At 44.4% G+C, this 21,310-nt stretch overlaps 1 protein-coding gene and 1 pseudogene across 4 annotated transcripts in view; one reads left to right on the top strand and one right to left on the bottom strand.

Annotated features, from left to right (window-relative positions):
* The window catches only part of CFAP300 (cilia and flagella associated protein 300), an 83,720-nt gene that overhangs the window by 44,428 nt on the left and 17,982 nt on the right, over nucleotides 1–21,310 (bottom strand). For all 4 annotated transcript variants that reach the window (XR_015061576.1, XM_085894779.1, XM_085894777.1 and 1 more), the window contains exons 2-3: nucleotides 19,227–19,308; nucleotides 8,428–8,500 (exon numbers count right to left, since the gene is read on the bottom strand). Coding sequence is in view for 3 of the 4 variants with exons in the window: in XM_085894779.1 (XP_085750905.1) it covers nucleotides 8,428–8,500; nucleotides 19,227–19,308 (155 nt within the window). In the remaining variant the exon portion in view is untranslated. The remainder of the gene's footprint in view (nucleotides 1–8,427; nucleotides 8,501–19,226; nucleotides 19,309–21,310) is intronic.
* Nucleotides 16,075–17,277, top strand: LOC147019926 (uncharacterized; annotated as a pseudogene).

Raw genomic sequence — 21,310 nt, 5'->3', positions numbered from 1 at the left:
GTTCCCCATCTGGGAGGGGCTAAGTCACCAGTAAGGTAACATGAGCCTTGGAGCAGGGATCCTGCCAGAATTAGCCTCCTCAAACGGCATCTGTGGTTACTCAGCAAAACATCGGGTCGCGGAGTTATTCATTGCTTGTCGGCTTCAGGGTCGGATGTTGAATAGTGGGTCCGAGCTACACCCTTGTGAGCCTGCCCACACGTGGCCCCGAACCCGCAACAGTATTATACAGCAATTCATTTGAATTGCATTGCAGTCAGAAATTACATGCAGTATCTTGTATTTATGTAGTAGTATATTGTGAGATTGCAGCTCACACAACAAATGGAGGGCAACATATGTCACTTTCATTGGTGAATACCTTGATAACCCCAGATGTAGGGCCAGATATAACCTTCAAGTTGCTCACCTTTTAACAGTCATATCTGCCTGATGCCAGTACTGAGGTCGGCTGAAACTCAGTCATTGTGGTAAGTATAACAGCACATCTATTCCAGCCCCAAAAAGCAGCCAAACACTGCAGGGTCAAGCTTCAGATGGATATTTTTGTCAGTTAACCCCTCATCGACTACATCATAAAACAGGAAAATTTCATAATTTCAGAAATTATTATGATTATGATCATGATTTTTATGATTTCAGAAATGATTGATTTCCATAGAACCATAGTACATCTTACCCCGTGCAGTCTTGAGAAAAGGGACCTGGAAAAGGTCTTTTAAAATCTTGCTTTGCATTTCCAAGCACAATCTATAGTTCCTACAAGTTGCCATTTTGTCTGAATCTCGATAAGCCCCACACTGAGAGCATGAGAAGCACATTTGATTGGTCGAGATAGCATAAAATGGCATAATATTTTGTCCAAGTACTGCTAAACTGGTGGTTTTGGGACAAATATGTGATTTGTGTTCTAGTGTTCAAACATATAATTCAAATGAAATAAAATAAAGGTTTTAAACGCTGTAGAAAAAGAACAAAACAAACTTTTTTTCCGGAAATTTACCGCTGTTGATGTACCGTCTTTTATACCACCTTATTTAACACATTACATTGGTTCTTCCTGTCTGTATCCTCTATGATGTCCCCAATAACAGCAAGTTTCCTGTTTGGAATGAGTTCCATTTTTTTTGACTGCCAAAGAGACTGAAGCAATTGCTTTACTGCAAATGCACCTGCTCACTCAGGACGAGATTCCATACAATGTCAAATTCAGAGCTAAAACACTACGAAACTGCAGGTCTATGTTCCAATTCATGCTCCAATTCGTGTTCGACAGCATTCAAAATACAACATTCTATTGAAATCAAGTCGTTCCTCTATCAAAGACCGACGTCTATAGACAGATCGACAGACAAAGTGAATAAATTGCTTTTCGCTTCGCACACGCAGGGTAAAAATGCTAAAGATACCAGAGAATGGTGTCTGGATGGAACAACACATCAAATTTCCATCCTATAGTAGTGGGGTGGCACATCCAACCTCTTGTGCATTTTGTGATACAAGCATCAAATTTGGCACAGAGAGAGACCAATATATTGCGAAAAGATCTGGATATCGAGGCATCGTGGATTCGGCCCTTGATGGGCGTGGCAGCCCTTTTACAAAATGGCCGCTAACGGTTTCAATTCGTTCACTGACCGGCTGTTGTCCAGAAGTTGGAATTGAAGGCTAATGAACACAGAGACACATGTAGGCATGTTGGCGAACAGAACCCAAATGAATTGAGCAGGATAGTTTGTCAAATTAGTCATAGTAGGCTAATTATGCCAACAAAGCAAAGGGCTTAATTCCATACCATGGGGTATTTACATGTGCACACCACAGTTAGGCCTAAGTCACATTTGCCACGGCAGCCGTGGGGTCTCCAAAATCTACGGCCACAAGCAATTATACGGCGGCCGCAGTATTTCCACGGTCACACAATGTAGCAGTCACATATGTTTTTATTTTTCGGGGAGCCGCATGGCGTATTTAGAAATTGTGGAGACCGAAAACGTGGGGGGTGCCGTACGGTCTTTTATTTGATGTTGCACGGTGACCTTAGAGCGTCCCTGCGGCGGCCATATAATTTTCAAGGCAGACGCAAGGTAGCCTCAACGTGCCCGCAAGGCGACCGCAGGGGGGCCCTAAGGCGAACGTGCAGCCAGATGGACGGTAACGAGTGGGTATATATATACCAGTTCTTTTTTTTAATGAAATAAAAATATAACAGTTCGGAATATACCAGTATGTGGTGCTTCGTTTGAATCCGAATTGAATTCGTTCCAGGAGGCTGTTCGGATTGCAAAAAGTTCGATTCCCAAACTATTTTCCCAATAAGAAATAATGGAGTGAATTAATCTGTTCCTGGACCCCAAGAAAACCCACTTTCAAGACACTTTCAACTGAAATTCCCCATGTTTAAGGTAAATAAGATGAGTAAATGACCTTTGGTGGTGGTGTATTGTATGTAAACTGGTACAATCACCACATCCAAAGGTCCACACAGGCTCGTGCTCTGGCCTGGGTTCCGATCGCTCGCGCACTCTGCGAGCGCTGCCCCCAGGGCAGCTCATCAAACATGATGCCCCCAGAACCACAATCACTTTCATCAAACGCATAGGGCTGATGCAATCATGGATATTCCAAATTACAACCAGTTTTTCTGTGAAATTAAATCCTTGCCCGACAGGCCGTCACACCACGTGATCGGATTGCATTTTTGTTATTAATTAAAACACAAGATGAGTAAAAAAAAAAAAAAAACAGCACAAATCAAGGTGAAAACACGAGGTAAAGTAGCGATCGACACACGAGAGATGCTTTCACGAGGACTTCCACCGACGAACTGAATGAACAAAGTGCGAAGATGCGGGTCGAACAGGTGGGGGAGACACGTGAACAAACATGAACGCTTCGTTGTGTTCTGTTTTTTAAAATGTATTCGGTTTTTCGGGCAAAATTCATTTTTCATTGATAAGAGACTACGGCAGCCGCACGAATAACGCAAGCCCACCGTACGCCCTACGTACGGTCGACGTGGAACACAACTACGTCACAACTACGGCAGGTCGAATTGCTACGGCCAACGTAGAAATGAAAAAAGTTATAACTCCGCGTTATAATTCCACGGCGACCCCTACGGCCTGTAAAAGATAGCCAAACGGCGTAGGGCCACCCTGAGGCCACCGCTGAAACGCTGCGGCTGCCGCACGTTTCTGTCAATTCAAAGGGCGTACGGCCGCCGTATCCTCGCCGTAGAGCAAATGTGACTTTGGCCTTACATCGGTGTTGGTGGTGGTGGTGGTGGTAGTAGTAGTAGTAGTAGTAGTAGTAGTAGTAGTAGTAGTAGTAGTAGTAGTAGTAGTAGTAGATCATTAATCATTACCATAATGATTTAATTGTCTTGTTGCAGGGTCACCATCAAAGGATCACCATGTCTACATGTAAAATCTACAAACTCATTGACCCAGAGCATCCTGGCCAATCAACCTCCCCGCATCCAAGTGCGCATCCAAGTGAGACAAACTGGAAACTGTGCATCATTTGCCAAAAGGACAAGGCAGAGCAGATGACACATCCTTCACAGTCTAAAATAACTGATGTAGGGAGTGGATACACTTCAATGGTAGAAAACCTGGTGAAATTCAGTGACTGGATCTGTTTCCATGGATACTGCAACTGGAGCAACTCGATGAAGGATGTGGCATTGGAGCTGCCATAGTATCACCACACATGCCAGCTCAAATTCAACAACACAATGCTGAATAGAGAAAAAAAATATGGACGCTGGAGACAAACGGTCTCTGCCAAGATGTAGACCAACCAGCTGGATGCAAGTACATCAAGTCGTGAATATCAAGTACTGAGAAGAAGGGCATTGTGCTTCTTCTGGAGACAAGCAGCTGGCCATGAATAGCTCTGCGAAGCAGCAACCTTCCAACTAGATAGCTGGGTGTGGGTCTGTGCACACCTTTTTGAAGACACAGACCTACTGGCCAGACTCAGTGTGAGTGACATCGAGTTTGACTCCAAGCTGCTCCAACCTGGATGTGTATAGGCGAGCAAGATCAACCAGTTTGAAGACGGGTGCTGTCTTCTCATCCAGCGTGTTTCCTCGACGTAGAGAACAAATTTGGCAAACACAGGAGTGGATATTTTTTTTGGTGGCTCTGGAAGTCAAGTGCCATGCCAATTGCTTGACAGGCTTGTACAATTAAGCCAGGAAGACCAAGGCTACTGAATCCGCTTTCACTGACCGCAAGAGGGAAGTATCCACTACTGTGCTTGCCAAATTTGTTCTCTACGTCGAGTAAACACACCTGGATGAGAAGACAGCACCCGTCTTCGAACTGGTTGATCTTACTCGCCTATACACATCCAGGTTGGAGCAGCTTGGAGTCAAACTCGATGGCAGAGTGCACATGACATGACTGAAAGAACGACTCCTGGCACAGTTCCCAGACCTAAGGGCCTACAACAAGGGGAGAGATGTCCTGTTGGCATTCAATGAAGATTTTGGTTCTGCTCTTGCTGAAGCTTGTGAGCTGGACAGTAACAGTGATGCAGTCCATCTTGCTTGTGCAGCGCAGTTGGTCCACCAGCAAATATTTGGCGAAGCCAAGCCCTTCACTGGTTTCCCAGATGGATGCAAAGACAAATCTGTGCCACCACTGTTGCTTGCCCTTGTGGACACGGTCCTGGAGTGGCCTAGTATCAAAGACCAGATGGCAGACACCATGCCTGCAGGACTTGCCATCGCCAAACTGTTGAAGTTCAACATTGTTAAGCACAAGTGAACTCCTCGGACCACAACATCCATCTTTGTCTGGTACAGCTCATCTCAGGAAATACCAATTCCAACCTACCTAGAGCTGATGTTGTATGCTCACACACACAAGAGGGAATTGGTTGACAGGCTTTCCCACCTGGGTATGAGCATCTTCTATGACCGTGTTCTCCAGCTCTCAGCACAGAAGTCCTGCCAAGAGCTGGTGTCCTGCAACTGCAAGAAGGAATGTGTGAAGCGATGGAGTTGCAAAAAGGCTGTACTTCCATGCACGGCCTTGTGTGTATCTGGGTGAGGGGTAGCATTCTTACCACTGACACTCTAATATCCCATGCGACATGGTTGAAACATCAACTTTGTTGGGGTTTTGACGGTGACAATGTTGGGGTATTTACAGTTTGATTCAAAGTTAAGGATAATGATTTTGTTGTGGCCTTTGTTTGCCATAGATATTTCAGAACAAAACAGTCATGTAAATATCAATATATGTCAATCAAACTACATTAACGTGTGGTTTCTAAATATCCATCACTAAAAATAGTCTTTTTAAACCTTGCAGTGGTCAATTAACCCCACTGAGACCACCTACTTCCTCTTACTTGATCAATTATAGAAAGTAACTCTGTCGTCCTGCGGCCATTTTGTAAAATGGCTGTTATGGCTGTCAGAGGCTGAATCCATGATGCCTCAATATCCAGATCTGCTCACAATACAGGTATATTGGTCTTTCTCTGTAACAAATTTGATCACTAGATGCAAAAATGTTGTATATGTTTCAGCTCTGCCACCCCACTATCGGTACGAGAACATTTTAAACCCTGTGTTATTGAAGTGAATACGCCTAATTCCTCCAAGACCTCTTGTAACTGTCTAAACAAAGTAGACCTCAATCCCAATCCAGCTATAAACTGTCATCATGGTTTTTCACAGGCAGGGTGGTTCATCAATGTGTGTGCTGTCCCTTGTATGGACATTAAATGGCAGTCCAATCTGCCTGCATTAGTTGCTGGATGTTAAAGATCCCATGCTGTCCTTCGCAAAGAGTAGGCGAGCTGTCGCCGGCACCCTGAGCAAATTCCAAGTTCCTGGCCAAACCTACAGAGGGCATAGCATCAGCGGCACAGCTGCACCTTCAGCCAACTATGCTATCCCATAGCCTTGTGCTGCATACGATAAAACGAAGAAGGTAGACCTCAACAGGACACCATTAAAATTGATGGGCTGATTTTTTTTTTAATGGCACAAATTACTCAGCATCATTTAATCACAGCCATCATTGTTTGCTACAGCACAACAGACTGCATCTATGAGGACATCAAGCTCTTCAGTTCTTTGAAGTACAATTTTTATCACACCAAGCTGAAATGCAATTATTGCACCATGATATTGTGAATTGAGCTAGAAATAATTACATTGCATTTTGGGTCACATGAGTTGCGTTTTTTTGGTCATTGTTTGATTAAGTTAATTATGAATATTCAACATTTTTAGTTTATCTTTTGGTTTGCACATTGTTGTACCCTTGTGCTCTTAAAGATAAATCTCTCTTACAAACCACTTCATCTAATATATTGTTGTAGATTTCCGCCCGCCAGCGTGCGAACAACCGCGTTTAACCAATAGCGGCCGCTTCGCCCACCGAACGACAATCTAGTCGCGACTTTCCGGATCAACGCCGAAAACCAGCCATGCGTGTGTTTTTAAGCACACCACAGCCTAGTCAATATTCTACCCACGCTACAGGGTCAATCGCCAAATTGTCGATATACCTAATTAATCACGCGGGCAGACTACCGAGAGACTGTACCTCAACGGGGCCGCTTGGAAACGAGCCGCTTAAGCAGCTCGCTTCGTTTTGGGATAACCGAGCGGGGTATTAATCGCGCAGCCCCGTTGGACCCGATCACTTTATCGGCTATTTAAAAACCAACTATATTCCGAACGCAGGACGGCAGCTCAATTAAGGGAAGAGGACGCAACGAACGGGTTAACATTCACACAAGCACATTTATTTGCAATGGCACGTGTGCAGGCATGCACGTAATCAGGTGAGGCAAACAAAAGCAATACACTGTACAAGCACGTAATGAATGGGGGTAGGGACAAGACGCGAGCAAGAAAAAAGAACTACCACCGTTCTATTAATTACGTACACTTATACAGTTCTACTTACGGACATGGCGCCACAACATTCATTCAAAAGAAAGGAAAAACCCCAGGACAGACGAGGGGTAGACTGAACCTCTTGGGTCTTTATTTCACGGAGCTGTGATGACCGCAGAGGCTCCGCGAGGCCGGGCTGGTTACCTTCACCTTCGAGGTGCCTCGCTGGGGCGACCCGCGACGTCCCATCCCCACAGCAGCTGTCGTGACCGCGGTCCGGCCCAGGCCCTGTCCGACGGCCCGGCGATTCGGGCCCAGCCGGCAACGCCTCAGAGGAACGAACAGGTCTTTCGCTCTTTCCGAGTTGATGCTCTCTTTAAGAGCCCGTCCGTCCCTCAGCGCTGCTCGGACTGTCCCGAAGCCCGATCACCTCAGACCGTTCGATGCTGGCTGGCGACCTCTCTCCGGTTCTCCCCACGTCCCACACGAAAGCGCAGTTCTGTGTGGCACGGCTGGCCTGCTGTGCTCCCAACTCCGTCTCCTCAGCGAACCCGGACTTCCACAGCCCTCCACTGGACTCGAACTTTGCTCTTCACACCGCTCCAAACCCCGACCGACTCGCTGACTTGGCGCTCTGCGCGCTTTTTTCTAGGGTTTGTGAGGCGAGGTTTGATCTCCGCTCTTTCACCTCTGACCCCCACTGGCTCCGCCCCTCTCGATCTCCTGATCCGAATTCCGAGGCGAAGCTCGGGGCGAGCGGACGTGGTAGAGATCATCGACGCTGAAGGGAGAGCGGACGTGGTAGAAATCACCGTTGCTGGCAACGAGGAAACCCCCGCGTTTGTTTGCAGCGATCTCGCCATGGCCGGCGCAAAGATGGCGGCGCCAGCGGAGCCGAAGGTGAAGCGATGTTGTTCGTTGTTGGGTATTGGGGAAGATGTGTTTTAGGAGATGGTGGCTGTGGTTGGCGTTGTGGAAAAGGTGGTTGTGTGAGGGCAGTTTTGTAGGAGGTGGTTGTGTGAAGGCGGTTGTGAGAGCAATGTTGGTGGCGGAGGTGGTTGTTGTGAAGCAGTTGGTCCAAAATAACGATAGCAAAAGAAAAACGGCTAACTCAAAGATCACAGCCCGGCACACGAATAATTGCCCGTTAAACATCGGTGGGGAAATCTATCTGAACACAGACTTATCGACATAACTGATCTAAGGACATATATGGTGCTCTGCAAATTTCCACAGCCGTAACAATATAAAGCTTATATTTATTATTTCTGCATGTAGGATGCACCCAAGTAGTTGTTTTCAGTGTGCAAGCATGCCCCACTGGTATGTAAATATATATATATATATATATATATATACACAGTATACCATGATATCAAACATTCCTGCTTTGTTTAAAACTGTGATTTGTTTTAAATTGTTAATATTAGGTTAAATATATTATTATTATTACAGTATTGTACTGTATTTATAAAAGCATCGGGTTAAAAGGTTAAAAACTAAGATGTTTTCAAAGTATGCATTCATGAAACCCAATTTTTTTTTTCTTTCCTCACCCAAAACAGTCCATTCGCCATCCGATGACAGAACTTTAAGGGTGCTGGTAACAACCGGATCTTGAAAAAAATCCTGATAAAGGAAAACTTCATCAATAATTTGATTTTTTTTGCCATCAATGACCATTTAAGATGAAATTTAAATGTACTGGAAGCAGGAAATATATACAAAATTCTAGGATAATGGCTGTCTGGTCATTTATTCTGGCTTACCTGGGATGGCTGCCAGGAGGCAAATTAACTCAACATGGTAACAATTACCTTGTGATTTGTACTTTTGCAGTTCATATATTTATTGCATGTGCAAACATGGGCAAATTTTGTCCTCACCCACCCCAATCCCCTCCCCTAACCTCAAATTCTCACCTTCCCCTTGCCCTGACTTCCATATGTCCTCACCTCAAATTATCTCTCCACTTCATCTGCACTTCCCTAATATTATCAATTTTCACTTTCTCAATTTAGACCCCCACCTCTCCTCCGCCCCCCTCCAGTGCATACATCGTAATGTGTCCTTTATGGTATTTGAAAAGGGAGTATAATTGAAAGAGTATCTCTGTTACTGCAGAGAACCCCTCAAACCTTTTTGACCGCCGAACATTTTCTCCAAAACGAGTACACAGGCCCCATTTTGGCAATCCCCACATTGTTTCCTTTTTGCCGACAACAGTGTTTCTGTATCCCATTGTCTAGGTAAAAAGAGATGGGATGGAGATAATGGCCTTTTCTTCTATCCTTCAATTTTCTTATCAGAATCAATCTACTCATAATATTCCAATTTGTATTTTATACGTTCATTCCATCTGGTTGTGCAGGTTGATCTACTTAAAGATGAGAGTCTGGGAGGTCAGTGATTCAAACCTTGTCCAAGTCATAGCAAAGACTTTTCTTCCTTGCTTGATGTGCAGCATTTGAAATGATGAGAGCATGGATAATCCCCATAGGTTGGCATTCAAGGAGAGGAGAAAATTCCTCCTTATGAAATACCTCGATGAGTGTGGTGAATGAGTTAATCAAAGCCATCATTGTTTGCTACAGCACAACAGACTGCATCTATGAGCCATTGTTGTGATGTCACTGATGTCCAGTGTACCCCAGGAAGTGATGGCACTTCCCTAAGCTCAGTAGCTGTGTTTGTCTCGTCTAACAGTCCTGTGTTGCGTCATTCATGCATGTTCGTGTGTGTGTGTGTGTGTGTGTGTGTGTGTGTCTGTGTGTGTGTGTGTGTGTGTGTGTGGCAGCTCCATTATGAGCCTTAGATCCTGTAAAAAAATACCAAAAGCATGAAAATTAAATTTAACAGTGAATAATTATTCACCACACACAGCCACTTGATTGTTTTGGCTACTTCTGCGACAGTATGGTGATAAAACTCGAAGTAACTACCAAAGTAACTACCAAAGTAACTACCCACATCAAACACTCAAAATCATCGAACACAAATAAATTTCAAACTACATATTTTGACAATGTCAAAGAAAGTGTGTGCAAACGTACATCAGTGCATGATTCGTATGACATCCTCTTCATTGTCTGCTTCTTTACAATGCCATGAATCGTGACAGGGTATTGATGTCATACTGCCAGAAAGTAGTTTCTCTTTGGGCAATACTCTTTATGTATATACATTACAGTACACTTCTCACCAAAATGTAAGCAACAATAGCTTTGAGGCTTGTACTGCTTGTTCTCAGAATGCATTAATAATCTGCTTGAAGAGGAACAAAACATTGAGCTGTACCGGTCCGTAAACAGACATGATGTCGGTGGAAGCCAAATGTGAGTTGTCATGCAAAAACAACATCGCTGTCAGACATGACCATGGAAATTGGCAACGATGCTCATCTAAATATGGTCACAGACACGTTTACATCACAGACAAGCAAAGCAGTCCATGGGAATGATGTTGTGGTCCTGAAAGGGTTGACTTTTGGTGCTCAGTGTGAAAGGGGCGTTGTCATCCATAAAGATGAAATTGGGGCCTTACCGTTGGGTTACAGGAATGACTACAGGCATAATGATCTCATCCCTGTATCTGATGCCAGACACGACAGACACCCCTCTGAATGATGACAATATCAGGTTTTCGGCCAATGTGAATGCAAGCCCATATGATCTGGATGCTCTGACAAAACCGACCCTACTTCCTGATGGAAGAGTTAATAAAATGATTCCTCACTTTGTCTTCACACTCACTCGAGTATGTCCCTCATTGAACTCTTGGAGGAATCTTAGATGCTTCAGTGAAAACAACATGGCGGAAAGGTTTGACCCTGCAATTGCGATGTGTCATTCATTGCATGTGCTGCTGTGGATAGCGCCATTGGAGGTTTGAAGAACAATGATTTTCAATAGATTTACCACCAGTGCTGTGAAGCCTGTTCCCAAAATTAGATAGATAATTGCTCTTGCAGATCATTCTGGAGAGATTGTGCTGTTGAAAAGCAGTTCATTTTGGCAAGGGTGACAAGACTTTTACAAGATAATGATCCTCTCAAGGGGTTACTCCCTTGGTACGGAGGTGTACCATATTAGGCTGCTGAGGAAATTTCTTATACATGTCTCCCAACTCTTTCTTATTCTTCTTCTTCTTCTTCTTCTTCTTCTTCTTCTCCCCCTCCTACTCTTCCATTTACTGTATAAGGGGTGAGGTCCAATGGTACCAAACCAATGTTCTGCTCTGCTTTGAATACGATACTCCTCCAATTCCTTCTGTCTTCAGCAACTCTCAATTATCCAACCATCCCCACTTTGTTGATATACCTTCTCACACAATCTTCTCATCTCAACCATGGTAGACCTCTTGTCCTCCTACATCGCTTCCTCAACATATCCGCTCTCTTTGCTATCCTCTCTTCCTCCATCTGCACCAAGTGTCCAGCCCATCTCAGCTGGCTTTTTATCAATCTCCCTGTCAAGCTCATCTGCACACCAAATATCCTCCTTTCGTTCATCCATCCTCCTTCTATCCACCTCTTCACTCCCTCAATCCTCCTGACCCAGTTGTTCTCGTAGACCTCTGTTGTCTCTCTCTCTCTCTCTCTCTCTCTCTCTCTCTCTCTCTCTCTCTCTCTCTCTCTCTCTCTCTCTCTCTCTCTCTCTCTCTCTCTCTCTCTCTCTCTCTCTCTCTCTCTCTCCCTCTCTCTCTCTCTCTCTCTCTCTGTGCTGCCGTTACCAGATCGTAAAGGTAGGCCAGTGTTACACAAGACACCAGAACTTCTTTGAATTTCCGTGATATTTTCTGTCTGTCATCAATCCCCCTACACATTCACACCTACCTGAATCCTCTTCCGTACCTCTGCCTCAGATTTCCAATCACCAGCAACTGTTTCCCCCAGATACTCAAACCTATTTCCCTGCCTGATCCATGTCCCCTCTATCCTGATATTAATTTATTTTCTCTGGTGTCTGACACACATGACCACCGTCTTCTCCAATACTCACCTTCAATCCAAGCTACCCGAATGCCTTTTTCCACTCTTTCTCCCCAAGCCCACCTCTTTGCAAATTTCCAGTTCTTCCTTCCAGAGAGCTGGCTTCTTTATCCATCACGTCCACCCTGTGTCTCCTTCCCTACCCCTCATTCTCCCCTTCAATGAGTTGTTGAGCACCTTCAAGACCACCATCCTTGATGTTGCCGGCGGATGTCTTGGAAGTCACCGTAGGGTGAAGAAGAATTTTGTTTCTCAAGGGACAGTGGATAATGTCGATGCAATTTCTCCGAAATTAGCATCATGGCTTTGAGGGTGATAAAAATTATAATAAAATGTTGTTAATTAAAACTTGATATTAAAATGAATATTAAATCTGAAATGGAAAATGTACTCAAATATGGTATGATAATATGTGCTTGAACATGTATCTATTTTAATTTTAATTAACATCATCATATCTTTCCTTTGTATTTAAAGATGATCGACCTGTCTAGTAAAGATATGATAAGCAGGCCGACCTTTCAAATAAGCATTAATTCACTATAAAAATTGCCTATTATTTAAATATATTTTACTCACTAAGGGATTTTATGAAATGATAGATATAAGGCACCAGCACGCTTGATAGAAGAATGTTATTACAACTCAACAAGAATGTTGATCTGAGGAAATGTCCAGATGTATTCACTAAACTCTGATTGCATCATATTATATAATTCCCAAGTTTGTTAAGAAGCAGACTAAACTTTTCCCCTTCCATACCATGAATTGGATGTGATCCATCAATGTACCCAAAGAATGATAGTTTTGATGTCATTCTATGCTGGGAGAGATTTGACACATCTGGTCTTTAAATACATGCTACATTCCTTCAAAATTAGGCTCATTGCTGCACAAAAAGCTGAAAATGATTTCCACCTGGAAATACATTGACCTGACAAACTGTGGTGCCAGCGTTTGAAAATGACAAAGAGGTGTGTCTCATTGAAGGCTACATAAAGAACTAAAATTCTCCATGTATTTCAGAGATCTGGAGCAAGACTATGTACCTTTTTTCAGATCTTCCATTTGCACATATATATTTGTTTGTATTTGTTTCTATTGTTTATTAAATAAATGACTCAAAGGTGCAGGATGACTTACAAATTTCTTCTACAACACCATTGACCAGTCACAGGGCCAGGCTTAATGGCAGAGCTGAGCTGTTCAGGGAGTTGAGACATAAAGCTGTACGTGCATTGAGGATGGACAAAGAGGCCGATGTGCAAGGAATCTGTGAGGGGGTAGAGCATTACCATGGTCACGTGATTCTCATCCTGCTTATAGGGGAATTGGTGCATTGCGTTCCTCCAAGCCTGTCACTCGGTGTACTGTAGTTAGAGCGGAGGGTGGAGGGCTCTTGACAGAGGAGTTCGAAGTGAAGGTCCGTTAGGCCGGTTTCTTTGAGCGGCTGTACCAGGCTGGTCCAATAGCTGTTGAGTTGGATGTCAGGCGTGTTACTATCTCGATTGCTGACCCTCCAATCAACTGTGATCCACCTTCATTTGTGGAAACACAGGCTGTGGTGAACCGGTGGAAATGGGGTAAAGCTCCTGGGATCTGTGGCATCCATGCTGAACTTCTCTGTAATGCTGTACTAATGTCATTTCACGCAGTTGTGTGCTGTTTTTTTTTTTGACGACATTGTCAAAGCTTGTATGAGAGCTAACACACAACACACAGCAAGGGGGGCATGAGACAAGAGGGGTGGGATAGGGAAGGACAAAATAGTGGGGAACAGAGACGATTTGTTAGAGGAGAACAGAGAGGAGATCTGTGGAAGGGAGAGGGATGGGGTGGGGAACACAGGGTATACGAGATGGACATTACAGGGACTTTCAGGAGAGAAAGCAGGGAATTTGAAGGGGATGGGTTTGGGGTGGATTAACGGGGGTAGAAATGATCGAGGTTTTGGATGGGGGAAGATAGGAGGAGGTGAATTGAAGGCCTGGAGGGAAGAATGGGATTGAAGAGATTGTGGGAGTTTATTCTAAATGTGGGGAAAAAGAGGAATAAAAGCCTGAAGGTGAGCAGTGATTTGTGATTTTGGTAGTTTTAACAGAAGGGGGTTGCTGGCAGACCTTGAGTGCCCTGTGTAAATATGGGGGGGGGGACATATCGCAGATAGAGCAGGGGGGGGCAAGACCAGAGAGGAGACGGTAGAAGACAGAAAGACCTGCCTGCGGTGAGAGAGTGAGAGGCCCAAAGACTCAGCCTCACCGCGGGAGATACCAATGATCTTAAATGCCTTGGTTTCCACAGCGTGAAGCCGAGAAAGGTGAGAGGCAGGAGCACCAGCCCAGAGGGGAGAGCAGTACTCCATCAGGCTGTGGACGAAAGCTTTGTATGTGGTCAGGACCTCAGGTGAGCCAAGGAAGGACTTTGCACGAAGGAGGATTCCCAGTCGGTGACTGGCTTTAGAGGCCAGGTTGGAAATGTGGTTTTCCCATGAAAGATCATGGCAGATAGTGAGACCCAGAAGCTTGAGAGAAAGGACTTCTTCCAGCGGATTGTTGAGAATGTGGATTGGGGGAAGGGGGGGGGTTCCAAACGGTCCTTTCGGAGAGACATAGCGAGAGTGTGAGATTTGTCAGGATTGAAAGACATGTTCCACATGTTGTAGACTGTGGGCCGAGCTCTTGTTTTGTTTCGTTTCGTGACCCACCTCGTGTGTCTACCTGTATTTATAATATGTTACGTGAAAATATAATAGAAATCATATCTGGAACTTGTCAAGCACCAAACTTGCACATTTTTTCAATATATGGAAAAAATACCCGAAATTGTGACAATGTCCTTATAAACATCGTCCAATCACAGTGCTCTTGACATGCAGCACCACGCCCATCAACCAATCACGCGCTTCGTTTCAGGCAAGCTGTAAACTCATGAGCTGTCATGGTGGCATTCATGTCGTCTGATGCTAGTGCTGCCAAAGATTCTGAAGGCAGTTCTTCTGGGTTCTATTTTATGCATGTCATCAACACCCACAGCAAAGTAATTCCTTTTCGTGAGAAAAGCATTCAGAAATTTCAGGAATGTGCTGCTAAGTGGATTGATGTGGAAGGAAGCCCCAAAAGTAAGGTCGCTGTCAAGACGCTACAAGTACACCACAGCCAGAACAGGCTCGGTGTGGGGATTTCAGCTGCTGTAGCTACCGATGCCGCACCCGGTGATGATCATGATGATCATGATGATGATGATGATGATGAATGTGATGGATCTGGAAGGTAGGATCTCCTCTCTACAGTTAACTAATTTTGACAGAATGGTCAAAATCAATATCCAGTGATTACTGTACTATATAATCTAACTGTCATGAATCCGACTGGATGTTCTGCTCTAAATTCTGCTATCACTTATATTTATCCTCTTCCTAGTAATCTACACTCTTGCGCATTTCCCATCCTAACTACTTCATAAAATATAGTGTTGAGTGTATATCATTGCCTGAATGTTATTTTTTCAATACATGGAAAGAAGTAACTACTCCCTCACACATTCTTTCTTCTCTCTTATCAGGAGGCAGCATTGTACTCCAGGGTATCATGCCGAGTGCTATCACCACTTTTGTAACATTACCACAATCAATCGAGCAAGAGCCAGATGCAGAAGTTAGTTCACATAGCTTCTGATGCTGTGGCATCCAAGGAGGTATCTGCAGATTACATCAATGCACGGGAGAAGACAGATGTGGTATTCATCTCATACTGCAAGGAACATCTTCAGGGCAGTGAAGATATGTTCAAACCACTGAAGAAAGAGAAAACCAAGACCTTCCAGTCAATGAACAAGTCAACTCAATCTAAACTGAAAGGCAAGCAAGTGACATTAATGGCTGATAGAAATCTGTTCCAGCGACTTGTGATTATTGGTAATGTCCAGAAGCTGGATATTGGTCACATGCTAACATACAACTTAGGCCCACTTCCGCTCTCCCTTGCATATCCAGATGGGTCAGTAAACAAAACAGCAAAGTCTTCCTTGCTTCATGTCAATGAATCGCAAGTACAGCCATTTCCAGAAGTCAGCATTCTGCCTGGAAGCATCTGGATTATCGATGTCATGGCTATGGCGCAATAACTATCCCCAAGAAGTATCCCTTCAACATTTGGTAAGCTTGCGGATTACCTTCTGAAGCAACATGTTGAGTTGGCCCTCAGGGTTCCGAGTTATGTTGTCCACTTTGTAGTTGATACTTACAGGAAAGACAGCATCAAGAACGCTGAGAGGGAAAGAAGTTCAGTGGGTGGCAGCTTGCTAACAAAAATCTACAGTGCAGATCAGCAGGTACCTCACCAATGGAAGAAGTTTCTGGTATGTGGCGAGAACAAAGCAGAGCTGATCAGGTTTTTTTTCCAGACTTGGAGGAAGAAACCAGCTGAATGTCTGAATAAAGTCAAGGTGTTTGTTGCTCATGATGGGGAGTGCCATGAGTTTACAGATGGGAATGAGCAAATGATTGTTCACTATGTGCCAAAATTTGAGTGTAACCACGAAGAAGCAGATACTCGTCTTTTCCTTCACTGCCAGTATGCTGCCAGACATCAGCCATTAAGTTCAACAGATAGGGCCCCATACCCAGTCCTAATCAAAAGTCCTGACACAGACATCTTTGTGATTGGAATCACCATGGCTGAGCATATTGGAGCAGAGGTATTGTTCCACACTGGAAGAGGTAACAATAGGAGAACCCTGAGTCTATCAAACATAAACTCACATCTGGGACCAGATGTCAGCAAAGCCTTGATATCACTACACTGTTTCACAGGTTGTGATTCAGTCAGCTCTTTTCATGGAAAGTCTAAACCCAAAACCTTCAAGTTGTTTGCAAGTGACACTGATTGCCATGCTGTCTTTCAAGAGTTGGGGAGTTCATTTACAGTCAGTGATGAATTGATGAAAGGTGCGGAGAAATTTGTTTGCAAAATGTATGGGCAGGACAGTAAGAAAGTCAATGAAGCCAGATACAATCTGTTCCTTATGTTAACCAAATCAGAGGCATGTCTTCCACCCCAATCCAGACTCTCTCAAGAAGCATGTCATGAGAGCAAATTACCAGGCTGCTGTGCACACTAGATGTCTGGAACAGTTTTCACCAATTCCCAGTCCAAATGGACATGGATGGAAAGTTGTAGATGATGAATTAGACATCGATTGAGGTGATCTGCCTCCAGCTCCGAGCAGCTTGCTTGAGCTAACATATTGTTCATGCAAGAAAACTAGCTGTGAGAAGCCATCTGGTACAGGCAAAGGAACATGTTCTTGTCAACGGCATGGTGTTTCATGTACGGAGCTTTGTAAGTGTGTCGACTGCAGAAACTCTATTACCATGAAAGAGTTAGATTCTGATGATGAAGAATCAGATGAGGAGTAGATGCTCCATGACACAGTGACCGTGTCATCATTGTGTAATACCACAGTGTTTTACATTGATGTACATGAACGTGTTAAACATGAAATAATTCATTTCAAAGAAAGGTCACTATTTTTGCTTGCACTTTTAAAATGAAATGATTAAAACACAATGCAAGTAGTCTCCCTATTATATGAATACGTAGACATCAGAATTCCCATGGAGTAATACACAGCTATCTCAGAATGGACACAGGATGGTGATATAGGTTTTGCTAATCAGCATAACTAATCAATGTGCAACTTTTTGCACTGACGAGTTGTGAATTCTTTCTAAGTGATTTTTTTATCTAAATCTATGCAAAATTTCAGGTAGATACATGACGTGGGTCACGAAAGTCAAAAACTAGACACTTTATGGATGCTCAGCCCACGGTCTATTGGCCCAGTTTGTGATTTTACCCAGATCTGCAGAGAGCGAAGAAGCTGCTGCTTGCCGGTCTGAGGGATGACAGATGGGACGGCAGAGGGTTGAGTCATCAGCAAAGAGTGGAACACAGGCATCATCCCCAACTGACTGGAAGAGGGGCCTTGTTGTCCCTCTCTGGAAAAGGAAGGGTGAACGTGATCGCCAGGACTGCAACAACTCCCGAGGGGTGATGCTGCTGTCAGTGCCGGGCAAGGTATTTCCTTGGATAATTCTTGATCAGCTTCGCCACCATCTGCTTGAGCACCAGCACCCAGAGCAGTCAGGTTTTACACCAAAGAGATCAACGATTGACCGTATCCTTGTCATTTGGGTTCTCACCGAATGCAGACAAGAGTTTTGGCAGGGGCTGCTTGCAGCCTATGTTGATCTCTGCAAATCGCTCGATTCAGTGAATTAGGATGCCCTCTGTAGGATTCTTAGTCTTCGTGGGGTGCCACCAAAACTGATCAATCTGATATCTGAACTATACTCTGGTATTGTGAGATGTGGTGATACCATCTCCAACTTATTTCCAGTTGTTACTGGAGTTCGTTCGCGGTATGTATTGGCATCCACACTTTTCAGTGCTTGTATGGACTGGATTCTGGGGAGGATGTCAGAGAGATCAAGCTGCGGTGTGTCATTTGGGAATGTCAAGATCTCTGACCTTGATTTCGCAGTTGATGCAGTCATCTTTGCAGAGACTTTAGATATCCTTTTGGGAGCCCTTGAGGTGCTGAATGAGGAGTCAGAGCTGCTGGGATTACGGGTTTCCTGGGTCAAAACTAAGATCCAGGCTTTCAATGATATCTTGGGTGCTGCTATCTTGTCTGTACCTGTGTGTGGTGAGGATGTTGAGGTCACAGAGCTTCACCTACCTTGGCAGTGATATTCATGTCTCTGCTGGCTATGAGCCAGAGGTCAATAGATGTGTGGGTCGGGCCTGGGGAGTCATGGATTCACTGGATCATGGGGTGTGGTGCTGGATCATGGGTTGTGATCAGCATCTCAAGGAGATGGGGATGGGCCAGGCATCTGCCTGTGGAATGGCCAGACAGAAGCCCCTGGAGTACCGGCAGAAAGTGGGTGCAGTGACGCGCTGCTCTGGTGCATGCTCCCATACCTGACCTGACCTGATTCTCCCCAACATCCCTTATTTGTCCAACTCGATCTCTATTTTGTCCCTCAACCCTACCATTGCTGTGCTTCTTCCCTCTCTTTCTGCTGTTCCTTTTGTAATACATTCTGATCTCTTATATACTCTAACTCCTCCAAGAGCCTCAACTTCATTATACAAAATAAAATAAAATAAACTTCATTCAACCAAATACTCAAAACTCGACTTTTCACCCCTCTCCAACCTCTGCTAGCCCAGCTGTACCAACTCCAGAATAAATGTGGAAATATTAAAAGCTGTTTATATGTGCAGGAAATAGCAAAGGTCCAACTCTTTATCATTTGCAATGAACAAAATCTCCAACCCCAAACCAACCATGACTTACTTTAACAAAATCATCCTTGTTATACGTCTGAAATGATTGATCCACAGAGAAACACTGCACTGTCATGTGGTCAGCGAGGGACCTGAAAGAGATTGACAAAATGAAAACAGAAAATAAAAAAATGCAAGGTTTAGCACTTAAAGTAATGTTGCTCATGCAATAAAATCAAGAATCCTATGAATGGATAAGATCAGATATTGTGTTCAGATGGAACACCTCATAGACCAACACAAATACCTACCAAATGCAATATCACAAGAAAAGAGAGATAATTTATGGGCAGATATCACCATTGAGGGAGGAGGAGGGACTCCTCCACTTTGAGCTGGTTTTGTGTCAGTAACTCATGAATATGATCCCACCTTGCATTGAAAGGTTGCTGAGTTCGTTGATCTGTGTCAGTCACTCATAAATAGGATCCCACCTTGCATCGAAAGGTTGCTGAGCTTGTTGATCTATGTCAGTAACTCATGAATAGGATCCCACCTTGCATCCGAAGGTTTCAAAAGCCAAAACGCTTCATTCTTCAGCATAAAAAAGCAGTCCATTGGCATTTGAATAGTACTTTTTATTCTGTATACATGTCTTTTTCTACTTCTATTTGGTTCGAATATCACATGAAAGGTCCACTGAATGCCCCCAATCCTGGCTTTTGGTTTAGTCCACTATGTGGATTACCACATTTGCAAAACGATGCGATTATAATTATCATCTTAAAAAAAAACAAATAAAATGCTTAATGTTTTATATATTTTGTTATTTTGGTATGGATTAAATCCTTCGATGTTATTAAATTGTTTTAATACTCGTTTCAATTGATTTGGGGGATGGTTTGGATATGCATCGCTTTTGGGATTCGACTGTCCATCTGCCCCCCTCCGATGATCCTGGCCTGGTATGGTTGAGTCCATATTTACGTTCAATATATTTTCTTGGGTCCTGAGTTTGAGCCCAGTCAGCCACTGAATTAACACCAGGAGGGATTGACTCAGCCTGTCACCTTCCGAGGTTGGCAAAATGAGTACCAGTGGACTCGTATAACGAGGTCAGCAAAATGAGTACCAGTGTTTTCATAAAAGGTCACTGCATCAGCAGCATAGCTGCACCCCAACAAAATGATAGCTACCCATCAGCCAAGCTGCCATATGAAAGAAGAATGGCTGAGGGCGCAGAGGTGCCGCTGATCTCCACTCGGCCTCCATCCCCTCTCCCCACCATATTCCCCCCCCCCACCATGAAATTGTTATTCTGGTGAATGGACGGATTAATTTAATTTGTTGTTGCCCTTTTTTCCATTGACGTTCCATTTTTCCATTGGACGCCCCCCTCGGCAGCTCTATGGACGCTGGCTGGCTCTTGTTCGTGTCGAGCTGAACAAAGAGGTGATAATTGCCCGTTGACGTTTTGTGAGCGCTTCCCGTTTTCGCTTGGTTGTTCCGGCAAATGGCTGCTTTCTGGCGTTCGTCCAGCGACTCGAACATGGCAACGGAAGCCAGGCCTGTGTTAATTGGGAGTTGCATCTCGTTCGATGGTGAGGAGAGAATGACTGTGAGACTTGACGGTTGGAGGTCACGTGCAGTGATGCGCCAATAGGCGCCTGACAGCTCTGAAGATTGGTGGCAGCTCCTTACAGCTCCTGACCATTGGTTACAGCTCCTGACCATTGGTGACAGCTCCTTACAGCTCCTGACGGTTGGTGGTAGCTCCTGACGGTTAGTGGCAGTTCCTGACCATTGTTGACAGCTCCTTACAGCTCCTGATCATTGGTGAGAGCTCCTTACAGCTCCTAACGGTTGGTGGCAGCTCTTGACAGCTCCTGACGGTTGGGGACAGCAGCGACGGCAGTTGATGACAGTTGGACCATTCCGGATGGTTCTGCTGGGTACCTGGCTCTTGGCGTACCTCATTCTTGGCGTACCTGGTTATTGGCGTTCCTGGTTCCTGGGGATGATGACGTAACATCGATTGTTGTTCAAGCTTGTTTGTGGGTGGGTGCATGGCGAGGCAGGGCGCCGGCAGCGGACCAAGGCATGCTCACACATTTTGGGTTATTTTCGTAGAAGCACGACGACTTCTGCCTTGGT

The sequence above is a fragment of the Eptatretus burgeri genome, chromosome 9 (genome assembly GCF_056783735.1).
Source record: "Eptatretus burgeri isolate ZD-2024b chromosome 9, Ebu_testis_v1, whole genome shotgun sequence".
Classification (NCBI taxonomy): Eukaryota; Metazoa; Chordata; class Myxini; order Myxiniformes; family Myxinidae; genus Eptatretus; species Eptatretus burgeri.
The sequence above is the reverse complement of the archived record's forward strand: the minus strand, read 5'-3'. Positions and strand labels throughout refer to the sequence as shown.